The sequence below is a fragment of the Schistocerca gregaria genome, chromosome X, assembly GCF_023897955.1.
Source record: "Schistocerca gregaria isolate iqSchGreg1 chromosome X, iqSchGreg1.2, whole genome shotgun sequence".
Classification (NCBI taxonomy): domain Eukaryota; kingdom Metazoa; phylum Arthropoda; class Insecta; order Orthoptera; family Acrididae; genus Schistocerca; species Schistocerca gregaria.
This window is the reverse complement of record NC_064931.1, coordinates 482,640,759-482,668,197: the sequence shown is the minus strand read 5'-3', so window position 1 is coordinate 482,668,197 and position 27,439 is coordinate 482,640,759. Positions and strand designations below refer to the sequence as shown.

The window sequence follows — 27,439 nt, the reverse complement described above, 5'->3', positions numbered from 1 at the left end:
GTATGACCAGCTCAAAGGATAAAGACCACAAGAAGATACACCATGACAGAAGACCATGTTGAATCTCAGGGAAAAGATTGTGGATGATGTACCATGTTTGGTGATAGAGAAGGGCTACTCCTGTAACAGGTGTCATTAATGAAGAAGATCAGGCGATACCAAAGTTTTTCAGCAATAGTGCAAAATAAATTAAGCTAGTGAGCTACTGCATTCTTTCTCAGGCTCCGTCCATGTAGTTCAATAAAGCCTCAGGAGAAAGAAATGCTCTCCAAAACTTGTGGCAAGACAATATCTTCACTTCATTTGCCAACAAAGAGAACCCCAGTGCCATTGAATCAATTATAGTGGCCAAACATATAAACTGATTAATGATTATGCATTGCAGCCAATATGTATTGGCACAAATGACACATTAACAGTTTTATCACATGTGATGCGGACACACACATTTGGACTCAGACCTCAAAAGCCTGTTCCTTATAGTAAAGATGTCTGTTTACTAAATTGATCGAGGTTGGTTACTTTATGAAATTACCAAGCAAGGTTGCATAGTGGTTAGCACACTGGTCTCGCATTTGGAAGGATGATGATTTAAAACCACATCCGGTCCTCCTGATTTATGTTTTCTGTGATATCCCTAAATTGCTTCAGTCAAATGCTGGGTTGATGTCTTTGAAAGGCCATGGCAGATTTCCTTCTCCATCCTTTCCTAATCAGATGGGAGTTGAATTTTGTAGTAGAAATACGGCTGGCTCTTGAAGGAGAATGGAGGTAGTGGATGTTCCTGACAAAACGGTGCAGTGGCGCACGCACATACACTCTCTCTCTCTCTCTCTCTCTCTCTCTCTCTCTCTCTCTCTCTCTCTCTCTCTCTCTCTCTCTCTCTCTCCACACACACACACACACACACACACACACACACACACGATAAAAGTAAATACATTTATTGAGAGTGTGAAGGGCTGTTAATGCAATAATAGAATAGGGCAAGATAGTTGCAGGAGAACACATAGGAAGGTGGAAGGGGAGTAGACACGAGTGATGTACAGGGAATGGTGGATATTAATAGCTGGGATGATGGCATGTGCTGGAGGAACATTTCATGCTCCCATAATTAAATGGAACTGCTGTTTGAGGGGTGGGGACTGTCTAAGTAGCATGAATGGTGCCACAGTTGTTGAAATCACTATGTTGTCCTGTGCAAATGTGATGTAACTCTGTTATAGTTTGCCTCTGGATGTGGTTTAGTGGTGAGTAGGCATATATATTTGTTTATAGTAGTTCATTGAACAGGTGTTTTGACTACACTTAAAGACTGCAATAGTCGTTTTAGGGTAAGAGATGCCTGTCACAGGACTGAAGCAGGTATTGGTGGGTGGTTGTCAGGATTAAATATTCCTCATTTTCCTCCTGGTCCACCTCTCTAACTCAGTGGTCAGACTGTCTGGCTGCTAGGCAGAGGATTTGGGTTTGATTCCCAATACTGCAAGAGCTTTTCTTTGGTGGAAAGACTGGAACAGGTTGCATTCAACTTTGTGATGCCAATTAAGGAGCTACATGAATGAGAGGTAGCCACTCCGAGGTCAAGAAAGCTGACAACTGTTATCAGAGTGGTCTCTTGAACCCATGTCCCTCCATAGCGCATCCAGATGAAACCATTAGCAGTGGATAACATGGTAGCCAGCTGATCTTTCTCTCTGAATTTCATTCAACCCTATTGCCTCCTCATTTGAAACTTTCGAGATCCCTTCAGAGAAAAGTGTCTGGGTAAGTGTCCCTTGTCCCTAATCCCATAATGTTGCTTGTGCTCTTTCTCTTCTCAAAATATTGTTGTTTTGTTATTAGGTTCAACAGTTATATTTCAACGAGATCATCATATACATATCTTTCATCATTTTGTGCAGCAAATGAAATTATTATTTCAAATCGCATAACATTTTCCACAGTATGTTTATTGAGGTAAGTAGAGGAAACAACACACATGGAATGAAATGTGTCATGATCAGAAGCATTCTGACATCTGTGGTTGGGGTAACTTTACCAGATTGTTATTGTAGTTACTGTAGTGGTTATGAATATCAGTTGTAAAATATTTTCATTATCCATTTTCAGTTAGCAATGTGGGAAGGATATGGTGCAGATTTCCTTAGCACCAGGCAGCTGATGTTGCTCTTCTGTCTTGCAAGCAGTAAATATGACACAGCTAATGGTACTAAGTCCATCATAAAGAGAAAACTAATTGTGTTGTGTGGCACTCTTTGGTAGGAATAGGAAATGTGCCTGCATTAGATTTCACCTTGCCTTCTACAGTCTTCATCACTGATGCGGTATACATAATCTTGCCCTTCACAAGTCTTCATCAAGGTTGTCTGCATTAAGGAATTACACATTATGCTTGCCAGCATCCACAGTTCTTGAAAGTGTTTGCAAGTACACAAGTATAAGGAAAATAATGGAGTCTTCAGGCCCTTCTACAGTTAATTCAAATGTAACTAAACTGTTAGTACAAGCAAGAAGATCCTGCCATAATTTCTTCAATTCAAAAAGAGTCAGAGTAAGTTAAAATCTTAAACGTAATGTAATGTAATGGAATGGAAGTGTTTGTTATGAGCTACATGGGATGGGCAAATAAATGAAATCTTCTAATATCCTAAAGACCTAATAAAGAAAAAGGATATCTCCATTTTTTGGAAACAGCAGCAGTTGTGCTCCTTAGAACGGCAAATAGAGCAGTAATGTAAGCTACAAATAAGTTTGTTGATCAATATAAAATCTAAAAATTGATTAAGAGAAAATCAGTGGCATTCAGTGGCTGGAAGATTGGATTGGCTGGGTTTTGTCTTTTTTTAATTATAAATCTTGTCCTTAACTCTGACTGAAATTTTACACATTTATATGACCCAATAAAAACTTCAAGCTACAGTCATGCCACAGATACCACTACCTGACAATATGCTTGTTGTAGCATATATGATTTGACTAACAGTTAAAAAACTTTTTCAGTTTGCAGTAACTTTACTATTTGGTTCTCGTGGATTTGTGTAACATTTCCATAGTTCAGAAAAGCTGGTGATGGAAAGAATGATCCAAATGACATAGATCGTGAAGCAGCCGAAAGCAATGATTGCAGTAGAGGTAGTATACCACATGGCTGCTTTCACAGGTGGACCTGTCTCTGATGGGATAGGCTGAACCTAAGACTGCAGTGGAGTAGGAACTGCTGGGATGGTGGATTGGGCAGGTATTGCACCTTTGTCTTCCATAGGGTATGCTCCATGTGGCAAGGGATTTGGATTAGGAGTGGCATAGGGATAGAATATGATGTTGTTTAGGTGAGTGAGGGAGTACCACTTTAGGAGGGGGTGAGAATGTGGCACAAAAAATGTCTTATCTGACTAGGTTTGGGTAGTAGTGCCTGTCTGTGAAGACCCTCATGAGACTTAAAGAATACTGGGTAAGAGAGTTCTTGTCACTGCAGATATGCATGCCCTCCATGGGTGGAAAGGCTGAGTGAGAGAGATTTTCTGATTTGTAAAGGATGGCAACTATCAAAATGCAGGTACTCCTGGGTTTAGTGGGTTTAATATGGACAGAGGTGCAGATGAAGCTATTGGAGAGATGTAGGTGGACATCTAAGAGGGTGGCAAATTGTCTTGAGGAGAACCGTGATTGTATGTTTCATAAGGTGGGAACAGTGGAAAAGATGCCAATGAGACTCTTGAGGAGACATCTACATGACAATTATTTTGCTTTAACTTATTGCTATTTTCAAGAAATAGTGTCATGTTTAGCATGTCAGAAGTTGAAAATGTGATGTCACAAAATGGGATTTCAAGGATGTGGTAACAGAGATGTTTCTTAATTCACATTCAGAAAATGTGTGTTCTGTGTTACATGCTGTGAATACAGGGCCTGTAACGATTTGGAGGGTATTGTAGTGAGTGAAACTTGCTCACATGCCTTTTTCTGCTGATACAGCTACTCGGATCAGTTGGTTTTACATTTTGTTTGGAATTTGTGGCACAGTTTCTTCATCAAAGTGTTGATGATGGTGCCTTCTGCACTTTAACATGATATTTTCTTTATGCATACCATTTATTTTAAGTTGGAATATAACTACAAAAGCCCATTTGCAATTGCTGTTTGACCGCCCTAACAAAACTTTTTCAGGGACTTCTGGCGTCAAATGGCATGCAATCACCACCTGCAATACACAGTTCTGCCTACACACACAACTGTAGCTGCTTGAAGTATTACTCTTTGCTAAGCACAACAACATCTAGTTCCAACATAATGGAGTACTAGCATATTTCAGTGTTGGTACACAACACACTCAACAGCTAAATTTCGTGGAACATGTCCATTTACCTATTTGTGTGCATAGCAGTTGTGTGGTTTATGTTACTTCAGATGCTGGATGGATTGCCTGAAACAATGATGCATGTCAATAGAATACTGTCATGCTGAACACACTTGTTGTTGTGAAAGGATCAAGTATGTAATGAGGCTTAGGGTGGTCTGGTCAAGGGCAGTTGTAAATTTATTTGAATATAACTTCAATTAAATGTGATTTTTGTACAACTGATCTTAGTCATTCAGAGAAGCTTCCAGGAACTTCATACATGTGATTAATAAACAAGAGCTTAGAAGGAAATATGTTGCTTGATAATCAGTTATGTGTGTTGCTTCACAAAATCATTCCACATCTGTCAAGGTGGTATTCCATTATCCCAACCAAGCTACAAAATATTTTAGTCAATCATTATTCCACTCCTGCCACCAACCCCTTGCCACATTAGTACTATATGTGTGAAAGATAGAAATGCAAGAAATGTCCCACACATACACCCAGAAAATGTTATCTTATTCAGTCCTGTTACTTGGATGTACTACACCTCAGAGACTGTGTGTGAAAGCAGTGACATATGTTAATTCATCTGTTACTACTGCTTCACAAGTAACCCATGCTTCTTGGACAACCCTTACCACACACACACACACACACACACACACACACACACACACACACACACACACACACACAGTTTTCATGAGCTGCACAGGTGGGCCCACTCTCTCCACCTTATCTTTCAGTCCTTTGTGCCCCATGGCCTCAATCTATTATAGTCCCTGTCTTACGACCACCTTGTCCCATCCTATTTCCTTCATCTTCAGTCCAATTCTTACTCCTCACTGTTCCACTCTGCTTCCCATACTTCAGTTCAATCTATAAGTCTGTGATCTTCATTCTTCTCTGAGTGGTTGCCCTCTACTAGCCTTGTTGGCACCAAGGTGTGTTACAGTCACCTTCCACTGCACTTTACAGCTCCTTCCCCTCACCACTTCCCTGTTGGCATTATCCGTTTCTCTCAAAATATCTCTCCTTTCAGGTTGGAGTGATTGGGCTATGTAGTAATGTGTATACGGTTTGTGTGGTCAACAGGCTGGTAAAACTTGATGTTTCTTCTTCAAAAATAATGTTCACAGTGGTTCTTCTTCAAAGATAAATAAAGGTTGTGAAGATATGCTGTGACCTGACCCTCACCTTTCTTCTCACACCCACTTGGTGAGAAGAAACAAGAAACCTCCAAAAAATAAGGAAGACTGGATAAGATCATAAAAGAAGACTGGACAAGATCATAAAACTTCTAACATACAAAAAGTAAAATGTCCATTGACTTTCTTGTTGCTGATGGTCTAAAACATCATAATAACCTGATGCAGGAAAGCCATAGTTTACAGAGATGACCTGCAACTAAAAAAATTATCATACTTTATTTTATTATTATTTACATATTTTACACCCACATTGGAGCACTTTATTCAATTCATATAAATTTAAGTCTTAGTACTAGTTGTAGATTTGGCTTTCCTTTTCTGCTCCCAAAACTTCTTCATCCTTTCTGACCTGGCTGCCCTTTTTTCATCAGTTATGGTGTATTTTTTTGCATGTAAGTGTCTTTAGTTTAAATCTCATGTCACCATGTTTCAGTACCTTCTTCTCTTCTCTGCCATTAATTTGTTACATTGTCAAGCCTAACTTGTCTAAATCCTCTTGAACTTCTTTGAACCAGTTGTTCTTGGTCTTATTTAAGGAATGAAGAGTTGTTTCAGTAGCCTGGTTTCTGGTGGTCAGGAAATGTGGTAGAAAAAATCAACCCTCCTTTTTCGCATTGTGTCAATTATCGACTCGGTTTCTTGGTATACAAATTCGTTAGGTAATAGTTGCTGCTGTCACTCTTCTTGGTATTTTTTGCTTATAATTGTTCTAAGGCTTCTTCTGTCTGCCTTCTGTAGTTTGTCTGTGGTTGATTTGGTGCTCATCTTGAACAGTGTTTCACTAGCTTAGGTTGCTTCTGGTTTAATAGCAGAGTGGTAGTGTCTGAGTTTTGTATTTATCGAGACACATTTCTTCTTGTATGTTGGCCAGATGATGTGTTGCGCTTGTTTCAGTTTAGTTTCTTGTTTGAATTCCAACTTATAATAAAGTAATAAATTCAAATATCTTGGGGAGGTTATAATTATGATTGTTTTTTATAAACCTGTTGTATGTCTTTCTTGCCTTTGATGATTATATTTGTCTCTTCTCAGACTTCATTCCTGATGTCTGTAAAATCAGTTCTTAAATGGTGTGAATATGTTTATTTGCTTTCAGAAAGAGCATCTAAATTATCACATGTACATTGTAGTACGGATTGGCGCACAACTGTTCTACAACGATAAGAAAAAAATACTTAAAATATAATGAAACAAAAAATGGAATCTGAGGTTGCTAGAAAAAACAGACATCTCACTTAGATAATGAATTGCAATCATTGATGAATTATGGGCACAGTTGAAGCAGATTGTAAATCATGCTCTGGAGTGCCTAGTAAGAGGATTAAGGATGGAAAATACTGACTGTAGTTTAACAACAAAATTTGGAAAATGGTGAGGAAGAAAAGACTGTTGTACTCTCGGTTCAAAAGAACACACAAATGATGACAGGCAAAGGTTAGTAGAGATTTGTGCATCTGTGAAAACATGTACCACCTGAGAAAATCCTTGGCCTGCATAAAATTGCTAATTGTGTCTAAGGTGTCCATCCAGTCACTCATTTACCAGTCTGCTGTGGCAGCTGAAGATAGCAAAATGAAAACTGAAGTCTACATTTAAGAAATCGTTCATGCAGGAGAATTGTGTAATTATACTGTTCTTTGACTATTGCAAAGAGTCCTGTATGGATGATGAAGTGATAAGCATCCATGGCACATAGAAGCAACTAAAAGAGTTGAAAACGTGTAAGTCACCAGGTCCATATGGAATCCCAATTACAAAGAGCACTCTGTGGCATTGGCCCCTTGCTTAGCTTGCATTTATCATGGATCTCTTGCCCAGTGCAACATTCCAAGTGACTGGAAAAAAAACATAGGTGACTCCTGTGTATGAGAAGGGTAAAAGAACTGGCCTGCAAAATTACAGACATTGGTTTGCTACATAATTCTAAAACATATTCTAAGTTTGAATGTAATGAATTTCCTAGAGACCGAAAAGCTTATGTCCATGAATCAGCATGGTTTTAGATAACATCACTTATGTGAACCTTAGCTTGCCCTTTTCTTACATGATAAGCTGTAAAATAGGGATGAAGGGCAACAGGCAGATTCCATATTCATAGATTTCGGAAGAGCATTAGACACTGTACCCCTCTGCAGACTGTTACTGAAGGTATAAACATATGGAATAGGTCTGATATATGTGGATGGCTTGAAGACTTCTTAAGTCTAAGTAGAACCCAGTATATTGTCCTCAATGGCGAGTGTTCATCAGAGACTAAGGTATTGTCAAGAGTGCCCCAAGGAAGTGTTATAGAACCGCTATTGTTTTCTGTATACATAAATGAACTGGCAGACAGGGTGAGCAGCAGTGTGCGATTGTTTACTGATGATGCCATGGTATACATGAAGTTGACAAAGGTGAGTGACTGTAAGGTGATAAAAGATAACTTAGAGAAAATTTCTAATTGGTGTGATGAATTGCAGCTGGCTCAAAATGTGAGTTAATGCACATGAGTACGAAAAACAACCTGTAATGCTCAGATACAACATTAGTAGTCTCCTGCTTGACACAATTATTTCATTTAAATATATGGGTGAAACACTGCAAAGCATTATGTAAAGGATAGAGCATGTGAGAATTGCGGTGGGGAAGGCGAATGGCGACTTCGGTGTTGTGGGAGAATTTTACGAAAGTGTGGTTCATCTGTAAAGAAGACCATATATAGGACACTAGTGCAACCTGTTCTTGGGTGATGCTCAAGTGTTTGGGATCCACACCAGGGCAGATTAAAGGTGACATCGAAACAGAGGCAGACTGCTAAAGTTATTACCAACAGGTTTGAACAACACACAAGTGTTACAGAAATGCTTCGAGAACTCAAATGAGTATCCCTGGACGAAAGGCAGTGTTATTTTTGAAGAACACTTTAGAGAAAATTTAGAGCACTGGCATTTGAAGGAGACTGCAAAAAAATTCTCCTGCCACCAACGTACATTTTATGTAAGAACCATGAAGATCAGATACAAGAAAATAAGATTAATACAGAGGCATATAGGCAGTCATTTTTCCCTCACTTGATCTCTGAGTGGAACAGGAAAAGAAATTATTATTATTATTAGTAGTAGTAGTAGCAGTAGCAGTAGCAGTAGCAGCAGAAGTAGAAGTAGAGGATACCCTCTGTGGCACACCATATGGTGGCTTTCACAGTCTGTATGTAGCTGTAGAAGTAGGTAAGTCTTATGTATACAGTACCAGCTAAGCTGTTAAGTAGGAGTGTTGTTTCCAAAAATTATTCATTCTGCCTGTATAGAGTTGGACATGTTGTTTCATTCGTTCTGCAGTATAAAGTTGTAGTGCCACACGAGTGAAAAAACTAAAAGGAGGGAGGGGGGGGGGGGGGGAGTGTTGTAATGAACTACAATGTTCAAAATTTTAATAGGTGACCAGAATCCTATAAAATTCAGCTGGAGTTTGTATTGAGCGTGTTGCAGCTGAATTTAATGCTATTTTCTTCTGTCTTCCAGTAAATTGTCAAATTTTAAACAGAGTGAAAGCTTGCTGTTAGAGCTAGTTTGTAGTTTCTTTCATATCACTTGCATCAGTCCCATGTGACTAACCTATCACATCACTATCCAAGGAGAACTTACCATTGTATTGAGCTATGCTATGAATTTCAAAATCTAAAGCACATTTGACCATGAGTATTGTGTGTATCACCTCACTCGTGTCCATTCGTATTGGAATAAAATTCAATTTACAGTTTGTGACATTGTTTGGAAGTCAAAAGGAAGCATGGAATAAGGACCATTACTAACAGTTCAGTGAATTTGTGTTGCCTTCACTTGACGAAGATGTCAGTGGAAAAATCCGTAAAATCAATTTTTATTGAGCATGTATGTATGCCATAGTGAAAGTTCCACCCTTGTGGTTCTTAGATTATAATTGAAATCATCAAGGCCATTGAAGTGTCATAAGTGTAGTTTCCAAAAGTCTTCTATGCTGTCCGTTCCTAATGGGTTTCCTTTTCATTCTATCATTTGTAGTGCACGCATGGTGTAGTTTCCAAAAATCTTCTATGCTGTCCGTTCCTAATGGGTTTCCTTTTCATTCTATCATTTGCAGTGCACGCAGATAAAATCACAAAAAAGTGATACATATAAACCAAAATCAACAATTTTTGTGGTGGTGTTAAAATATATGTTATTAATGGTTTTTAGTGATACGGTGCATGCCATATAAAGCCAGGTGCAAAAAGACAAGCAATTTTGAAATGAATAGGTGGAAAACACTTGCAACTGCAGTACAAGTATGATTCTGAGTCTGTATGCCTATGAAGAACAAACAGTAAAGTCACCAGGATACACGAAAAGAAAATTAACTAATAGTTGCTGAATATCCTGTAAAATAAAAGGCAAAACACACATGCGTTAAAAAAAAAAAAAATCAACATTTCACTATACTGGGAGCAGTTTTCTTTATAGTGAGTGACTATACATGGTGTTACAGGAGGAATGGTCAATGTTTAGGTATATGACAGGAATGATCATTTGAAGCAAAAATGTGTAGTAAGCACTGACTCTAAAATGCATATATTAAGAGCTATGAGCACTTGTTCAGTTAAAGATATTTTTCACAGTACTGAAAATGACATAGCACTCATGGCTTTTAAAGTACACATTTTAGAGCCATTGTATACTAGACTTTTTTGCTTCATATGGTTCTTCCTGTCATATCCCCAAATACTGACCATCCTCCCATTCACTACACTACCTGACAGAAAAGGTCAAGCACCCAGGAGAGGAGCAAAGAAAATAAAACTTTACGGTTTGGGAGGATATGTGATTGTATTGCAGTGATTACAGTATCGAGTCAAATTTATAAAGAACTTCAGTATGAACTTCCTTGCAGGATGATGCTGCACTCCCTCTGCCCTGGATGCATGCAGTGATTCAGTTGAAGATATTGTATCCTCTCCTCCTACAAGTTGACCCACAACTGTTGTAACTGGTCCTTCGTATCCTAAATACTATTACTGAGACAGAGTTGACATCTGAGCTTGTCCCACACACAATCTATCGGGAAGTTTTGTGGATCTTGCTGGTAATAGGAGTACGTCAACACCATACAGATAGTTCATAGGGACATACTTCATATGTGAATGAGCATTGTCCTACTGAAAAATGGCACCATGATGCTTTTGCATGAGAGGTATCACAGGATGTTCATGATGTACTGTCGTGCCTTAAGAATTCGATTACTCACTATGAGCTGTGATCTGATATCATACTTGAAGGCTCCTCACGTCATGCTGTGCCTCTCCAAAACATTTAAGAATGGGACCTCTTTTCATTTCTCTACCATACTCACCAACACTGGCCATTTGGGATAGTGCACAACCACAACTCATGGCTCAACGCAATGTGACACCATTCATCAACAGTCCATGCTTCCCAGTCATGGACCACTCCAGGTACAGCCGTATGTGTGATGATGTTAATGGCAGCCTACACATTGCCCTGTAATTTCGTAGTCCGGACGCTGCTAGTCTCCAACTTACTGTATGGTATGAGATAGACTGTGAAAGGGAGTCCATTACTTGTTCTTCTATAACAGTTGCAAATATTATGGGACTACAAAGTGCTTGGTGCACGATACTGCAATCCTCCCATATGGTGGTCAGGTTTCCACGCAATCCACATCTAGTCAATATCACCTCCAAATGCACAACAAATCTTAATGCGGCATTATTTGACCAGCTGGCAAAATGGAGACCTACAATCTGACAGTGTTCATGCCCTCATATACCATACCAGGCCTGGTGACAACACTGAACATGTACAACATTACAGCACTTTGGTGGCTGTTCTACATGTCACATATAATTGTATCTCTATGATGGTGTGTACGTGTACAAAGTTACATCATTGTCATATCTCTCTCTCTCTCTCTCTCTCTCTCTCTCTCTCTCTCTCTCTCTCTCTCTCTCTCTCTCTCTGTGTGTGTGTGTGTGTGTGTGTGTGTGTGTGTGTGTGTGTGTGTAAGCAAACTGACAGGCTACAATATTTTGGTCTTTAAACTGAAAATTTTGAGCCAAGATTTGCACTCATCTGAAATAGTTACATTTAAAGTTTCATGTAGCCCATCTGGAGTCTCGTGTGAAGTGGACTGTTGGGTTGTACTGTAATGGTCCATAAAGGGATTATGATTTTCTCACAGAATACTACAGCACATGAAAGTAAATGAAACATCTCATTCGTCAACTCCAGTGGCAGATATTGTTTTAGCATCTTGACTGATTACATAGGATGACCAGAACTGAAACACACATACTTGTCAAAAATCTTTTGATCCATCCATTGTGAGACAAAATAGTATGTTCATGTTATTGTGTGTGGAAAGAAGACAACTATGAAGCTATTGTGATCCACTATTCCATACCAATGTATCAAAGTGATCTACTTCTTTCAGAGATACATTAATTGCTACTTTTTCAGTTTTTGGATAGTACAAAACAACTATTTAACTATAAAAGTTTTACATCTTCACTATTTGTGAAAATGTAAAATTTTTATTTCATGGTGTTTGACAAATATATTATTACATTCTTTACACAAGAATTGTCGTATGTTTGATGTGAAACTTGAGTAGCTATACTGTTAAGTGTCATTGATATTTAGTTTATAACTTGTTTCACTTTGTCAAACACAGGAGTCGAGGTGTTCATTAGCCAACCTTGTTCAGTGCTTATTTTTAATAAAATTTGTATTTGAATATGATGATTCACAAAGGTAACCGGAAGGATAGAATAACTTTATCCTAAGTGCAGCACCACCTAATACAGGATATTTATCCTGAGGAACTGCAACAGATACAAATCATTTTTTAAAGATGTTACTTAAAGTTCAACAGCTGCCCTATCTGCCAGAAACATTTCTGATGGAAAAATGTATATTCAGCCCAAGGGAATGATACAAATTGTGCTACCACCGAAATCTCTTTGAAATCTGGAAACCAGTCACTGAAATCATCCCTGAAATTGGTGATCATAGTTACTGTTTTCACTATCATTAGGTATCTCACTTCCTTCTGTTTGTGTCTTCAGAGATGGAAAGTGTGTTGACTCATGTCTTTTAATGCAGCACTCTCATAAACACAATTTATCATTAAAAGAATTTATGTAAGATGTCATATAAGCTATATCTTTGTCATTTCCTTCAAATTTAAAATTCAGCTGATGGAGTTTTTTTGCTAGGTTAGTTAAGACAGTAAAATTCATAAGCCATTGAGGATCTTCAATATAAGCTAACAGACTGTTCTCATCTTGTCCATGCAAAAACAGTGTGGTAGCTGGGAAGAGATTGTGAATATGTTGAAGAGCTTTTCCCTTACTGAGCCAACACTCTTCAGTATGGAGAAGTAAATCTCCATATTACAGTTCCAGTTCACCTGCCCAATCTTTGAAAATTCTTATTTCAAGAGAGTGAGACCTAGTTTTGTTGAATATCTTGACAACAGTGTTCATAGTTTCATTCAAATTTTAAAACTTTCCACACAGAGATTGCTTGTGTAAAATTCAGTGATAAATTAAGAACTGTGGAAAACTTGCACCTTTCTGGCACTGAGGAAGAAAAATGTTTTTTAGAACCTCATAAGCTGGAATTCCATCTGTGGTAATGCTTAAAAACTTGCGGATAGGCATTTTATCAGACAGGATGAGTTGCATCATAGCAAAATATATCATATGCTCATCTTATATGGTCTTCTTCCTTGACAGTAAAGTTATTAAAATCACCTTCACAAAAACTGGCAACTCAACAGTGCTTGTTGCTTCATTGGACTTGGCTAACTGCATTGAAAAATAACATCACTAATCCAAGTCTGTTTTCAATTGAGAAATAGCAACATTAGATGTTGTTTCATCTCTTCTTGTGACAGTTCTTTATGAAAGTTGGAGGGATATGATGGCAGCCACTATTCCGGACTTGGTTTTAAAATGCTGAAAAAACTCAACAGCAGATTCTCGAAATTCTTTTTTTTTTTTTTTTTTTTTACCATTCACTATCGTTTTTGCCAACACATTTGAAACACTATAAGCAGCAAGAGTGACAACAAACTTTCATCTACTGGCTTTCTTTGTGAACAGATTTTGCTAAAATTTAAAAATCAGTTAAGTTTCTTGATTTTCTTTTCTCAGTTCACAGTATAAAGGAAAGTCAGCATTCACACGCAGATGCACAGTTTTGAAATGTGTCTCTATGTATGTCTTTTTCACAAGTGCAATAGTAGCTTGACACAATAAACAAATGCATGTGCCATTGTATCCATGCAAAGCAACGATCAGGCAAGGGCACTGCATACCATGTCCACTCAATGTATCTTGCTAGAGTGAAGGACTTTAATCATGACACATATGTAGTTTAAAACTGCAGTTTAAGTGATAACACTGCACAATTGAGTGTGTCTGTTATTTGAGACCGATTTAATTGTGGACCAATACAAACAGAATAAAAAGAATTTACCATCAGTTGACCACAGTATAGCAGATTATAGGAGTCATTTAGTGCAATGTTTTTCATATATTAGAGAGAATAACAAAGAATAATAGCCCACAAAAAATAAAGCTACTGACAGAAAAGTTAAATATGTTGCTATCACAGTAGTGCAACAGTTGTTGCTGTGAAATATGTAAAGTCCAAATGCCCAGCTCGTCAGGGTGATACAAAGTGCAGTTGTGACAAAACAGCAGAATATCTAACTACAATGTACATCCAAGAGTTGTGCTAACAGGCTAAGTACCATTATTTCCATTTGAATAAAGTGCCTGAAATTCCAAATGACTAATAAGTACAGATTTCAGGGACTGGTTATGGAGTGCTGTTGTTGCATTGACTGTTGGACATACTGTCATTGTCACAGCCTTAACAAGTGTGATGAGATGTCAAGTTGTAACACTGTTTGTTGTGTCTGATAGTTTCATTACACCATCAGTGTCAGAGCAGACCACACGACTGTTGTTTATAGATGGCTGCCTGAATTAGTGTTAACCATGTGGGGAGTAACTGTTCAGAAACAATCGGGATATCTGGTTAGGAGCTAAGAGGTGGCCTTTAACCTTCAGCTCAGAAGATTTTGCAGGAATCTAAGATGCATATTTCTTAACCTCCACTGTTGAGTGAGGAATTTTAGGGCTCCCCTCAATAGGTTAGCCATGCAATATGAAGAGGAAGTGACTACTAGGATAGCAGAGGACATATGTGGTGAGCATGGGGAATTTTTAGTTCAAGAGAACCCTCTGTAGGATTCTTAACAAATTTTATACCATATTTGGAGAAAGTAGATCAGTTACATGAACAACTGTCGATATGATATCAGTTAATCTGAGAACTTCATTCTTGGTCTTCCGCTCTTATTGTTCTCTCTTGGTTCTTGTACGTATTGTATAGTACATGTTTTTCCCTAAAGCTTACCACAATGTCTCTCAGAATTTCAAACATCTTGCACCATTTTAAATTGCCAAATGCCTTTTGCAGGCCAACAAGTCCAATGACCATGTCTCAAATTGTATTCAGTCTTGCTTCCTTTATCAGCTACAGTGACAGACCTGCCTCTCTGGTGCATTTACCTTTCCTAAAGCCAAACTGATTGTCATCTAATGGATTCTCAGTTTTCCTTTTCATTCTACTGTATATAATTCTTGACAGAATTGTGTAGTAGATGATAACAGACTTACTTTTGTTTATTATAAAAAGCTATTTCTTGATTTCAGTTTCACTGGCTGTGCTATTATGGCCAAACATAGGGTGTGTGGCATATGTGTTTTGCTTTTGTTTTTCAGCATCTGCAGGTGTTCTTGTCCTTACTTTTGGGGAAGCTGTATCTATAACCTGATAGGTCTAATTTACAGGGATAGGGCAAAAACATCCTGTAATGATATGTCCTTTCTCATTCAGGACATCATCTACTTATTTTGCATAAGCAGAGCTTTGCCTGATGGAGACTGCATATTTTACAGCAGAAAAGCATGAAGACAAAGCAGACAGTCATGAGGAACTGTCTATTGTGCTCCCCATCTGCAAGTGACTAATTTGACTCCCAGATATTTCAAATTAGTGCAGTGTGAGAGGCGATATCCATTCTATGTTAAATTAAATTCTCTCTTTGACTTTGTGGTGTGCAAATGGAAAGCCGGATCTTGTGTTCAATTTTTTTTTTTCTAGTGTTGGCCTTCAGATGATTATAATTGTAATAAATAGCTAAGTTCCTGTGTGCTGCAATTAGTTTCTTTTCTGCCCCCCTTCAAAAGTTGTGTCCTGAATGGTGATGGCTATATCATCTGCATAGATAAAGGAATGAGTGTCCAGTTCGATTGGCTGGTCATTGGCATATATGTTAAACAGCAATGGGTTGAGAACACTTCCTTACAGAAGGCCATTTTTTCTGCATCCACTATAAACTCCTTTTTGTTGGCAGGGTAACAAAGAATTGCCTATTTTATAATAAGCACTGGATAAATTGTGCCATTCTGTAGTCCTTCATTGTGTTGTTTACTTTTGTTGTCAATTATGACTGACTGTATACTTTGGTTATCAGTTTCTTGTGATCAATTATATTGTATGCTGCTGTTAGATCAGTGTTAAGCCTCGCCTGTGATCCGCTTTCATTCATAGAAATGGTGCATGAGGTTTCGGATTTGACCTTAGCATGACTTGCTGGGATGGAAGCGTCCTTGTTCTGTAATAATCACTCGATCTGCATATATCAACGTGCATTAAGAAACAGTCTAATACTTTGTAAAGTTGACATAATAAGGAGGTGTGCCTGAAGCTTTTTTGATCTGTTGTGTCCTATCCAGGCCTTGGCATTGCAGTAATTTCACTCTCCTCCAGATCTTATGGATTTGCATTTTAAGAATGTATTTGTTCATCATAGGTATTAATCTTTCTCGGTTTAAGACTCCAGACATTTTCAATTGCTCAGGATGCAAGTCATCAAGTCCTGCAGCTTTACTTTCAACACTGACTCAATAATATCATCCAGTTTCTTCATTGCAAAAGGGATCCCGAAATGGTTTTCCCCATGGTCTATCAAAGGATCAATTACAACATATGTTAAAATGATTAAGAAAGGAAAGAAAATATTTCTGCTCTGCGTATGTGATAGGAAGCAGATTGCATATTACTAGTGCGGTCAGCACCAATCTTTTATATCTGTGGATGGAAGTGTGGTGTATAAATCAATAAAATTCTCTTAATATTGTACAATATGCTGTTGACAAGATTGTTCACAAAAAGGAGTTTGTGGATGGGAAAGACCTGCTGTGATTCAGTAGCCATCTTGGAAAAAAAAGAGCTTCATCACAAGTGTAAGGGACACCTTGTTAACAAAACAAAAGCTGGGTGAAGCTGAAATGAGTGTAAACTTAAGCCCTCAATGATAACACTGTTCAGCCTTCTTTAAGGTTTCTCTTCCAATCTGCACACAAATGTGAAATGGCAGATGCAGCGGTAAATAATCATGGAGTAGAAAATAAATTAACATAACTCAATTGAGCGAAGGCAATTGTACCGAGTGGGGTACACATTCAGTTCAGTATAGTTTATGTGAAGGAACTTACTCAATTTGTGAACCACAAAGCTTTCCAGTTGATTTGAAAAAAAGCACAGGTCACTCACATTATCAAGAAGGGCATTGGCAGATGCGTATAATTTTCAGTTTATATTGTTGGCATCAAACTATTGTAGAATTATGGAACATTTTAGGCTCTCATATTATGACCTCTTTCGAGAACAAAAACTTCCTTTGTAGGAATCAATGTGAATTCTACAGACTGTGATGTTTTGGTATACAACTCACGCTGAGGTGTCAGGACCCAGACTGATGCTGTATTTCTGACTTCTGGGATATTGTCAAATCACGAGGCTTATTAACAGCAATTTCCTGCATGCACTACCTGAATGTAGGAAGTACAAAGGGGGAAATGTAGTGATATCTAAAATACTCCCCATGACACACCCTAAGGTGGCTTGCAGAAATGAAATAGGAATGCAGAGTCGATTATGTTGGGGTCTCTACACTTATATCAATTATGAGTATGTCCTACTACTCATACAGATGATACTGACTGTACTGAATAAATAGTTTAATTCATAAACACAATAATGGCAGGGCTGATGTCCAATCTGGTGGCTATTTTTGACAATTTAGACAAGTACTGATAAACACACACAATTAAAGTTGTATGAATTAAAAGGGTTTACAATTTTCTTGGGTATTTGTGTATAATCTTTGGGAATACGGACATATAATTGTCACCTAATGATGGAATGCTGGACATTATGGGTTGATAGTGTGTAGAGTAAGGAGTCAAAGCCGGCAGATGCATTTTGAGTGAATGATGTATGTAGGGGGGGACCTGACGATATTGGTAATTTTGTTTGCTAAATATCTTGTACACTAACATTACCTGTTTGCCCAAAAACTATCTGCACTTTAGTGTTGATTGTATTTACTTTTTCCTTGACATGTTTTAATGTTTACACTGTAAAAACAGAAAAAAAGGATTTCCTTAATTCTCTTAATTCTGGGGGAACTTGTGTTGTGATGAAAAATGTTTACATGCTTTTCAGTCTTAGTTATATATCTTCTTGCCCATATTGAAAATGCTAAAATTGCCTTAGTCACAGTAACTTCAATTGTCACTTTGTTGTGGCAACTGAATTGGCCTGTGAACTTTATATAGTTATGGGTCTTTGCATGTGCATGTGATTGTTATGCTCATTCAAATTTTTTATTTATGACTGCCAAGCTAAAATTTGGTCTGAGAAAGCAAATTATCAATCTTAATACTGAGGCTAATGTTTCAGAAATATTGGAAACTTGTTTTCTGAGTTTATAATTACTGTTAGATAGGATTTGAAATTCATCTGTTTGTTATTGGTACACTGGTCTGTTTTACATCCAGTGTCAGCCATTGGACAATGTTCCAATGTTTATTTCTTAACGGCTTCACACTTTTATCATGACTGAAGAGATTATGGATGTGGGCAACTTGGAACAACTAGACTAATGAAAGCTATTATTTTATACTGAAAAACTGTCATAGGAAAGAATATTACAAAATGCTGAGATACTTGTATTATAAAATAGGATTTCGTTAATACAAGATTATGTGATACCAAGCTGATTAATTTCTGAGCAAAATCAGACAGGAAAATCCAGGATGGAATACAACAGTATGGAACAGGATAAACTGCTGCTCACCACATAGAGCAGGCATTGAGTGGCAGAGAGGCCCCTTGAAGGAAGACTGTTTGATGCTATCAGTCTAGTGTGTTTAGTCTATATCTGATGAAGGTAGCTGATGATGTCAAGCAGTCTTCTTTCAATGTGCTTGTCTAACACTCAATACCACCTCTATGTGGTGAGCAGCAATCCATTCTGCTTTGCATTGTTAAATAATTGCTGAGTATTATTTTATATTTTCTTTCTCTCTGTCCCCCTTCTCCTTACTTGTTTTAAATGCTAAGCAGGCAAATAAAATTATGTGACAGTCATATTAACGATTGACTACTTAGTTGTTCAACAGAAAAATAAATACTTTCACTTTCTTCATTCAGGTGTGGAACATGAGGTAAAGTGCTTGCGCAAGTGGGTTCGAGAAATGGAAGGTCATTTGGAACCGCTTGACTTCAGAGTTGTACAAAGGTGGTCCCATCCAGAAATTGAAGAGAAGGCACGCCAGCTGTCGGTAAGTGCTGTGTTTTGGATGTATGTCTCTGAAATAATTTTTTATTTTGCATAAGCCTGATAGAATGTTCAGATAAATGTGGATACAGAACTGTGTGAATGCCGAACTGTTTTTAAAGTAAAATAATTAGAAAGAAATCACTTCAGTGCCTCCTTTTAATGTGAGGATAATGTCAAAGAAACTGACATATTGCCTAGCAGTTAAACTTCCAGAGAGTCCTGTATGTCTACATAAACGTAAAGGTAATTTGCAGTGGAATAGTGTGCATTAAAGGGGCACAAATATGTCATGGCTTTTCAAGGCATTAAATCACATAAAGCTCCAGGTTTTTATGGTATACACCTGGAATTTTTTCTGCATGATAGCAAACATGCTAAAACATAAGGAATCCAGCTTTTCTCCAACATTTAGAAACAGGATCCATTCCATGACTTACGAAACAGGCAAAGATCATCGCTATCTTAAAATCAGGTAAATGCAATGGTATCCTATTGCCCTTCAGAGCATAATTTACAAATTACTTCAGAGGCTACTGTATAAGAGAATACTTATTGAGATACTTCAAAAGATCCCTGTTAAACATGCTGGATTCTGATCAAACTGTAGTTGTATGGATAAAGTACATCGACTGACAACCTGCATAGAAACTGGATTCGAGGAACAACTAAAGACTTCTGCTGTATTTATTGATTTGTCTGCAGCTTGTGATGCTGTGTGGAGGCATGGTGTTGTCCATCAGTTGTTCTATGTAATACCCTGCAGAAGAATAGCACAACTTCTGAACAATGTGTTGATTGACAGAGTGTTTAAAGTAATTACAGGCAATACCGTTAGTTACCAGAAGACCCTAAACAATGGCCTACATCTAGGCTCAAATATAGTGCTGCTACTATTTAGCTTTTACACTGAAGCACCAAAGAAACTTGTGTAGGCATGCATATTCAATTACAGGGATAGGTAAATAGGCAGAATGTGGTGCTGTGGTCAGCAACACCTTAATAAGACAACAAGTGTTTGGCGTAGTTGTTAGATCGGTTACTGCTGCTACAATGGCAGGTTATCAAGATCTGAGTGAGTTTGAATGGGGTGTTACAGTCGGCGCATGAGTGATGGGACACAGCATCTCCGAGGTAACGATGAAGTGGGGATTATCCTGTATGACCATTCCACAAGTGTACCATGAATATCAGGAATCTGATAAAACATCAAATCTCTGACATCGCTGCAGCTGAAAAAAGATCCTGCAAGAATGGGACCAACGACAACTAAAGAGAGTTGTTCATTGTGACAGAAGTGCAACCTTTTCACAAATTGCTGCATATTTCAATGGTGGGCCATCAACAAGTGTCATTACGTGAATCATCCAACGAAACTCCATCGACATGGGCTGTTGGAGCCTAAGGGACAGTCATGTACCTTGATGATTGCACAACACACAGCTTTATGCCTCACCTGCACCCATCATCACTGACAAGCTGTTAATGACTGGAAATATGTTGCCTGTTCGGATGAGTCTAGTTTCAAATTGTATTGAGCGGATGGACATGTACAGGTATGGAGACAACCTGATGAATCCATGGACCCTGCGTGCCACCAGGGGACTGTTCAAGCTGATCGATGTTCTGTAATGGTATGGAGTGTGTGCAGTTGGAGTGATACGGGACCCCTAATATGTCAAGATATGACTGTGACAGGTGACACATACATAAGCATCGTGTCTGATCACCTGCACCCATTCATGTCCATTTTGCATTCTGATGGACTTAGGCAATTCCAGAAAGACAGCGTAATACCCCACACGTCCAGAATTGCTACAGAGTGGCTCCAGGAGCACCCTTCTGAGTTTAAACACTTCCGCTGGCTATCAAGCTCTCCAGACATGAACATTATTGAGCATATCTGGAATGCCTTGCAAAGTGCTGTTCAGAAGAGATCTCCACCCCTTCATACTCCTACAGATTTATGGACAGCCCTGCAGGATTCATGGTGTCAATTTCCTCCAGCACTACTTCAGACGTTGGTTGAGTCCATGCCATGTCATGTTGCAGAATTTCTGCGTGCTCGCGGGTGCCCTACGCGATATTAAGGCAGGTGCACTAGTTTCTTTGGCTCTTCAGCGTATATTGAAGATACGCTAGCCACTCAGTCCAGGAAGTTCGGTTGTGCCTCACTGAAGATATATTAACAAAAGACCAAAGTGTAATGGGACAATATTTTTGTAAATGGGGGACCTCAGCTAAACCCTAATAAAACTAAATCCACTTGCTTCCATCTGAGCAACACCCTAGCCAACCTTGAACTAGACATACTTTTCGAGGGCAATTGCCTGGCCCATAATTAATCTATAGTACCTTGGAGTTTTACTTGGCAGAAAGCTGTCATGTAAACAGCATCTAACAAAGACAGAGCTAAATTGATATTGAGAAATGTCAAAAATTATTTGATACAACATGGGGTCCTGCAGCTTTGACCTTATGATCATGTGCTCCTGGCCCTGTCTACTCAGCAGCAGAATATTACAGCCCGGTCTGGATAAACAGCAGCCACATGAGACTGATAGATATGAAACTAAATCAAACAATGCAGATTGTTACTGACACAATCGTGTCCACTCCAGTATTCTGGCTACCTGCTGTGACCCACATTCAATCACCTAACCTGGAAAGAAAGAATATCCTTCTGAAGGAATATAAGAAAATGTGCAACAACCAGCAGCTGCCAATTAATGAGGACTTACCTGCACCAGATGTCCCACTCTCAGAACTGCTAGGTACCTGGTAGGCTGTAACTTCAATCTCTATGATACTCGGATGGAAGAATGCCATAAAATACTCCACCAGAGTTCCATAGCTTTCTTGAAACAAACAACAAACCATGGGAACTTCATCAGCCCTGGAGGACATGAAGTACACTCAGAATATCTGAACTAACCGAGTCAGATGCGGTGACCTTCTGTACAGATGTGGAAAGACTATCAGTGCAGAGTGCACCTGTGGCTTCCCAAAAAAGACTGTCAGACATTTTGTCGATGAGTGTCCTCAAAATTTGGACCCTGGATACCAGCTGTAGTTCTTGGACACTTCATCTAATGTAATAAATAATATGTCTAAAATTGTAAATTGTGTACCTATTTTATTGTATTTCTGAAGTGATTTGTAATTGCCATATGATGATTAATAATAATAATGGGATGATGATGATGTGCACAAATGATACTTACACTTTTAGTAATGTATTATTGTCAACTGTATTCAGTTTCTACACTTGTTGCTGGATAATGACAAAACTTTTGTGATGTTAAATGTTCTTCTGTACTGTACATGGAAGGAGCTAGTGATCAGTAGTCCACTATCAGTGAACTAGGTCAAAGAGAGAGATGAAGTGAAAATTATACACAATTGTTTTAAATTTTGGCGCAAGTACACCTACCTTTATATATTTTTGCCAGAATACTGCTTTCATGCTCTGTACACATAGAGTACGAGGGTAATCCAAAAAGTAAGGTCTACAATTTTTAAAAGTACGGAACTCTATTTGTGTGGCAGTTGGTCACACTGTTATGAAGAGTGCTTCACACGCTGTGTGTAAACATGCGAACGCTGCGCTGAGGCCATTGAGATTGCAGCTCCCGTTGGATGTTACCACCAAGTGTGAATTGTGTGCAGTTATTCGGTTTTTGAGCGCAAAGGTCACTGTGCCGATTGAAATCCATTGCTAATTGACGGAAGTGTGTGGTGGGTCATGCATGGATGTCAAATATGTTCATAAGTGGTGTAGAGAGTTAGCAGCTGGTTGGATCGAAATTCATGACGAACAAAGGAATTGGAGACCGTCAATCATTGGTTGACTTAATGCCCACTGGGACCACAATTAATGCTGACAGGTACGGAGAGACACTGAAAAAACTCAAATGAGCAATTCAGAACTGAAGAAGAGGATTGTTGAGCAAGGGTGTACACATTCTCCAAGACAATGCTGTCTCACACATCGCTCGGCAAACCGTTGCTCTCCTGCAACAGTATCAGTGGAACTTAATCAACCACCCACCCTACAGTCCTGACTTCACACTCAGTGACTATCACCTGTTCCCTAAGTTAAAAGAACATTTGGCCGGAAAGCGATTCAGCTCCGACGACGAGGTGAAAGAAGAGGTCTGTAACTTCCTGAACAGCACAGTGGTGAGCTGGATTAACATGGGCATACAAAAACTGCCACAGCATCTCCAAAAATGCATCAACAGAAATGGCGATTATGTTGAAAAATAGCTAAATGTTTAGCTGTAAACTGATGTAAACCATTGTAGAAATAAACAGATATATATATATATATATATATATATATATATATAAAGGAGACCTTACTTTTGGGATTACCCTCATACATTTAGTTTTCAAGATGTGTATGTCCACAGTCAAACCTAAACTACCATACTTTTTGAACAATATAAAAATGCATTTTGAACAAAAAGTCCCTCCATAACAATATCCTGTGAAACACACAAGGTCATGAGGCTGTATCTGTATTTCGTGAATATATATCATCTTCCATTTGAGTGCTACACCAAACGTAGATTAAAGAAAATTTCTTGACCATTGTGTAATTAGATTTGAGACTCACATAATGCAGGATGTTGTTCTGGACAACTTGTCATTCATATACATTGTTTTAATGGTTATAAATGCACATATTTTTATGTGTGGTACCTTAATATGTACAAAAATCAGTGTGTTGGCTGTTTTTTCTGTGCTCGAACAGTCTTCCCACAAACACATCACATAATTTACTAGCTGATGTTTTCTGCACAGTCAGAACTGTATACTAGTCCTCAACACCTGGTCTGTTGCTCACAGGAAAATAAGCATTGATGGTTTGCTCTTGCCACATGTACTCTGAGATAATAACCAACCTGAAAACATATTGCTCCCAGTAGCTTGGAGCATTTCTCATGGAAACAACATATTGCCAGTAGCACTGAAGATACATTTAGCAATTTTGGAGATCATATTAGTCATTACCTCATGACTTTCAAAGATAGGGTTACCTCTTATGAAGTGTAAGTGGAAAGAAAAAGAAACTTTGCAATTATGTAGTCATATCTTGAAAACTTTTGAGTTTCCTGCAGAGTTTGACAGCTGGATGTAGTCATAGGCAAAAATTTAATATTGAGCATGTTACTTAGTGGAAAAGAAGAAGAAGAAGGAGAGTAATATTTGATATTAAAATGATAAGACAAGAGTTGAAGTTACTACTCTACAATGACTTGAAATTTACAGATGTACATGGGGCATTCTAAACTGAATTGCAGGTGTACTTAGCCATTCAAAAAGGTACAAATTCTTTGTGTGTGTGTGTGTGTGTGTGTGTGTGTGTGTGTGTGTGTGTAGTACTAACTATAGAATGCTGAAAGACATAAGTGCTCATAATAAGCAGTACAGCACATTGTGACAAGCAGTTGTCCTGAGTCACATGTTGAGTACAATGAATAATGATTATCTTTGCATTAAACTGTGTGGGAGTTTTAGGAAGTGGCATTAATGTGGTATTATACAAATCATTCTTACAAATATTCTCAAACAGCGTTGACATATGGGAAACAACTAGTCAGGTTTCTGAGATGTATGAAAGTTGCACTTAACCTTGGAGGTAAAAATCACTGCCCACGGCATTATTATGACATGGGATCCAGTCAGGGAAGAAGGACAAGTGAAGAAAGACAGAACTGTTGGATATAAATGACACCATAACATAGTGTTCGTGTGAAGTTGAGGGTATGCGGTTCATGGACAGCCTCACTGTATGGGAGGTTGTATTCTGATAACTCTTTCTTTGCAAAATTAAAGAGGAGTTAAGTGAAAATAGACTGCACAAGATGATAGGTGTCAAGCTGTGATCAACCCTCTATAACAGTGGCATTAGTAAGAAGGATGCCAGGGAGACTACATCAGCCACACTTACAAGCTCATTACAGTATTCAACTTTTATTAGGGTAGTTCCATTGAAATCTGTATGATCATAATTGTTGTAATTGAGATTTCAATTGAAGCTCTTTATCAGAATTATGTTTTCAGAAAATATGGTAGTTCTCAAGTGTGTGTGGCAGTAAATATTCTAGATTACCACATTTCGAGGCATTTTTAATTTTGGTAAATTTTTTGGGGCTTGGCTTACCTTCCTTTATCGTTTTGAGCATTAGAACACAAATGCAGCAAGTTCAGGAACATGGACAGCATTTCAGTGGTTCATTCACATTACATGCACTAAATTCTTATGTTTTAACATTTTTGAGACTGAGGAGTTCAGCATATAACTCCCATGTTCTTGACTAGTCTTCTTTGTATATGTGTTGTATTTATTACACATGCTTTCTATTTTGAGGAAGATGAAAAATAATTTCAGAAGTCTGCAACAGTGTAAGGTAAGTTTCAATTAAAACATTTCCAAGTCCTTACTAAGTCTCATGAAAACCACAACAAAGAATTAATAAGTAACATTTATCTATTTATAGCTGGATTGCTATGGAAATCAATTCACAAATAATTCTGATGATAAGCAGTTGGTGTGTGCACTGTATAAACGTAGTGAGAATATTTGATATGATTGGAGAGGAACAAAACAGTACAGTGCCCAGTCACAAAGATTTTTGGGATATTAATTTTCTTCCACATACCTGAAAAAGAAATTCATACTGAAAAATCCATAGGTCAGCTTTGCTACACTGTGGCTAGTTCGCCAGACAAAAATGTATTTTTAAAGTGAATATTCATAAAAACAAAATATTTCCCTGCCATGATCTCCTGTGGTGCAACACATGTTGCTCTCACAAATCTTCATGTTCATATTCATGCCATCACACGAACTGCAACATTTGTGGCGCTCTGCTTTAGAAAATAGTAGAGATGGATCACTTTCGTTGCTGCTGTTAAGCAGCTGGAGTTGTGTTGACAGCTCAACAGCATGCCCAGCTGGACACAACACCTGGATGCAGTGAACCAGAGCAACCTTGCTACGATATGCCCATAGCTAGGTGAAAGGGAATTTGTGGCAGTGAAACGCACATTTTTGTTATAATCGTGATTGTACGATCATGTGCCTCATTCATTTTAATGAGATTTAAGGCCAGTACAAAAAAAGAGACGACTCGCGGCAATTATTAAAATAACGACGTAAATAAAGAAAGTGAAAGCTGGCGCATGTATCATCTCGCGCTCTTCTTTTTCGTGTCTGCTGTGGACTGTCCGAGAAAGTGAACGCTGGCCACGTGCTCTGAGCCGACGGGAGGAGCAGTTCCTTTTACGTCCTGTCTCCTGCACCGGCCTATTAATACAGCTGCGTGTTACAACACCTGGTTGCTGCGTGACTTCCCGGAGAAGTTTTATTACTTGCGAAATGTCAGTGGCATTGGCAACGAGATTGTGGGCCGCGATAAAGCAGCGCCGGCGGCGGCTGGCTAGCATGGACGGCTCGCGCTGTTTGTTTATTTGAGTGATGGCTGAGCCCCACGGCGCGATGGGAGGCGCTGGTGACGAGCGATGGGCGGGCAGATGCGGTGCACAGGAAGCTGTAGGAATGCGCGCGCAAACAAGCCCGCTAAGCAGATTATGAGCGCCCTGCTAATTGTTCGTCCTTCTGGTTGCTAGCCGCCTGTGGCACCACCTGCGTCGGTCGCCGAGCTCGGTGCAGTTCAGTGAAAGCGTACCAATGGCGTTCTGAGTTAAGGGGATTTCATATTAGTGTTTGACTCGGTGGGTAAATACCGCACTACAAATCTAAAGGTGCGCTCTGCGTTCCCCAGCTGGTCCTAGGAAATTGTTTTTTTGGACTCGTAAAACTCCGACAATGCTTCGTTAATGGGGAAAAACGCTAAGCTGCATCGTCGTTCAGATTCCACGTCAAACTATCGGTCCCGCTGTAACTAGCCGGATGAGTCAGATCGGAGGTCGTAGGAAAACAGTAGCCTAGTACGTCCAAGCCAGCCTTTTCGTTGACAACAGCTTCATTTGTTCATCTGTATTAGAAAGGAAAGGGGTACAGTTATCGATTACTGCGCCTATCTCTGAAACATCCCTCGCTCATTTCCTCAATAGTCACGTAATGGAGCCCAAGTTGACGCTGTGTTTCTTCACTCCCAGAAAGCTTGCGATGCAGTTCTGTATT

General features: G+C 38.7%; 1 protein-coding gene across 4 annotated transcripts in view; it reads left to right on the top strand.

The window, feature by feature from the left end:
- LOC126298945 (uncharacterized) overlaps nucleotides 1-27,439 on the top strand; it is an 828,858-nt gene that overhangs the window by 394,840 nt on the left and 406,579 nt on the right. For all 4 annotated transcript variants that reach the window (XM_049990548.1, XM_049990546.1, XM_049990547.1 and 1 more), the window contains exon 8: nucleotides 19,155-19,285. In XM_049990548.1, coding sequence (XP_049846505.1) covers nucleotides 19,155-19,285 — 131 coding nt within the window. The remainder of the gene's footprint in view (nucleotides 1-19,154; nucleotides 19,286-27,439) is intronic.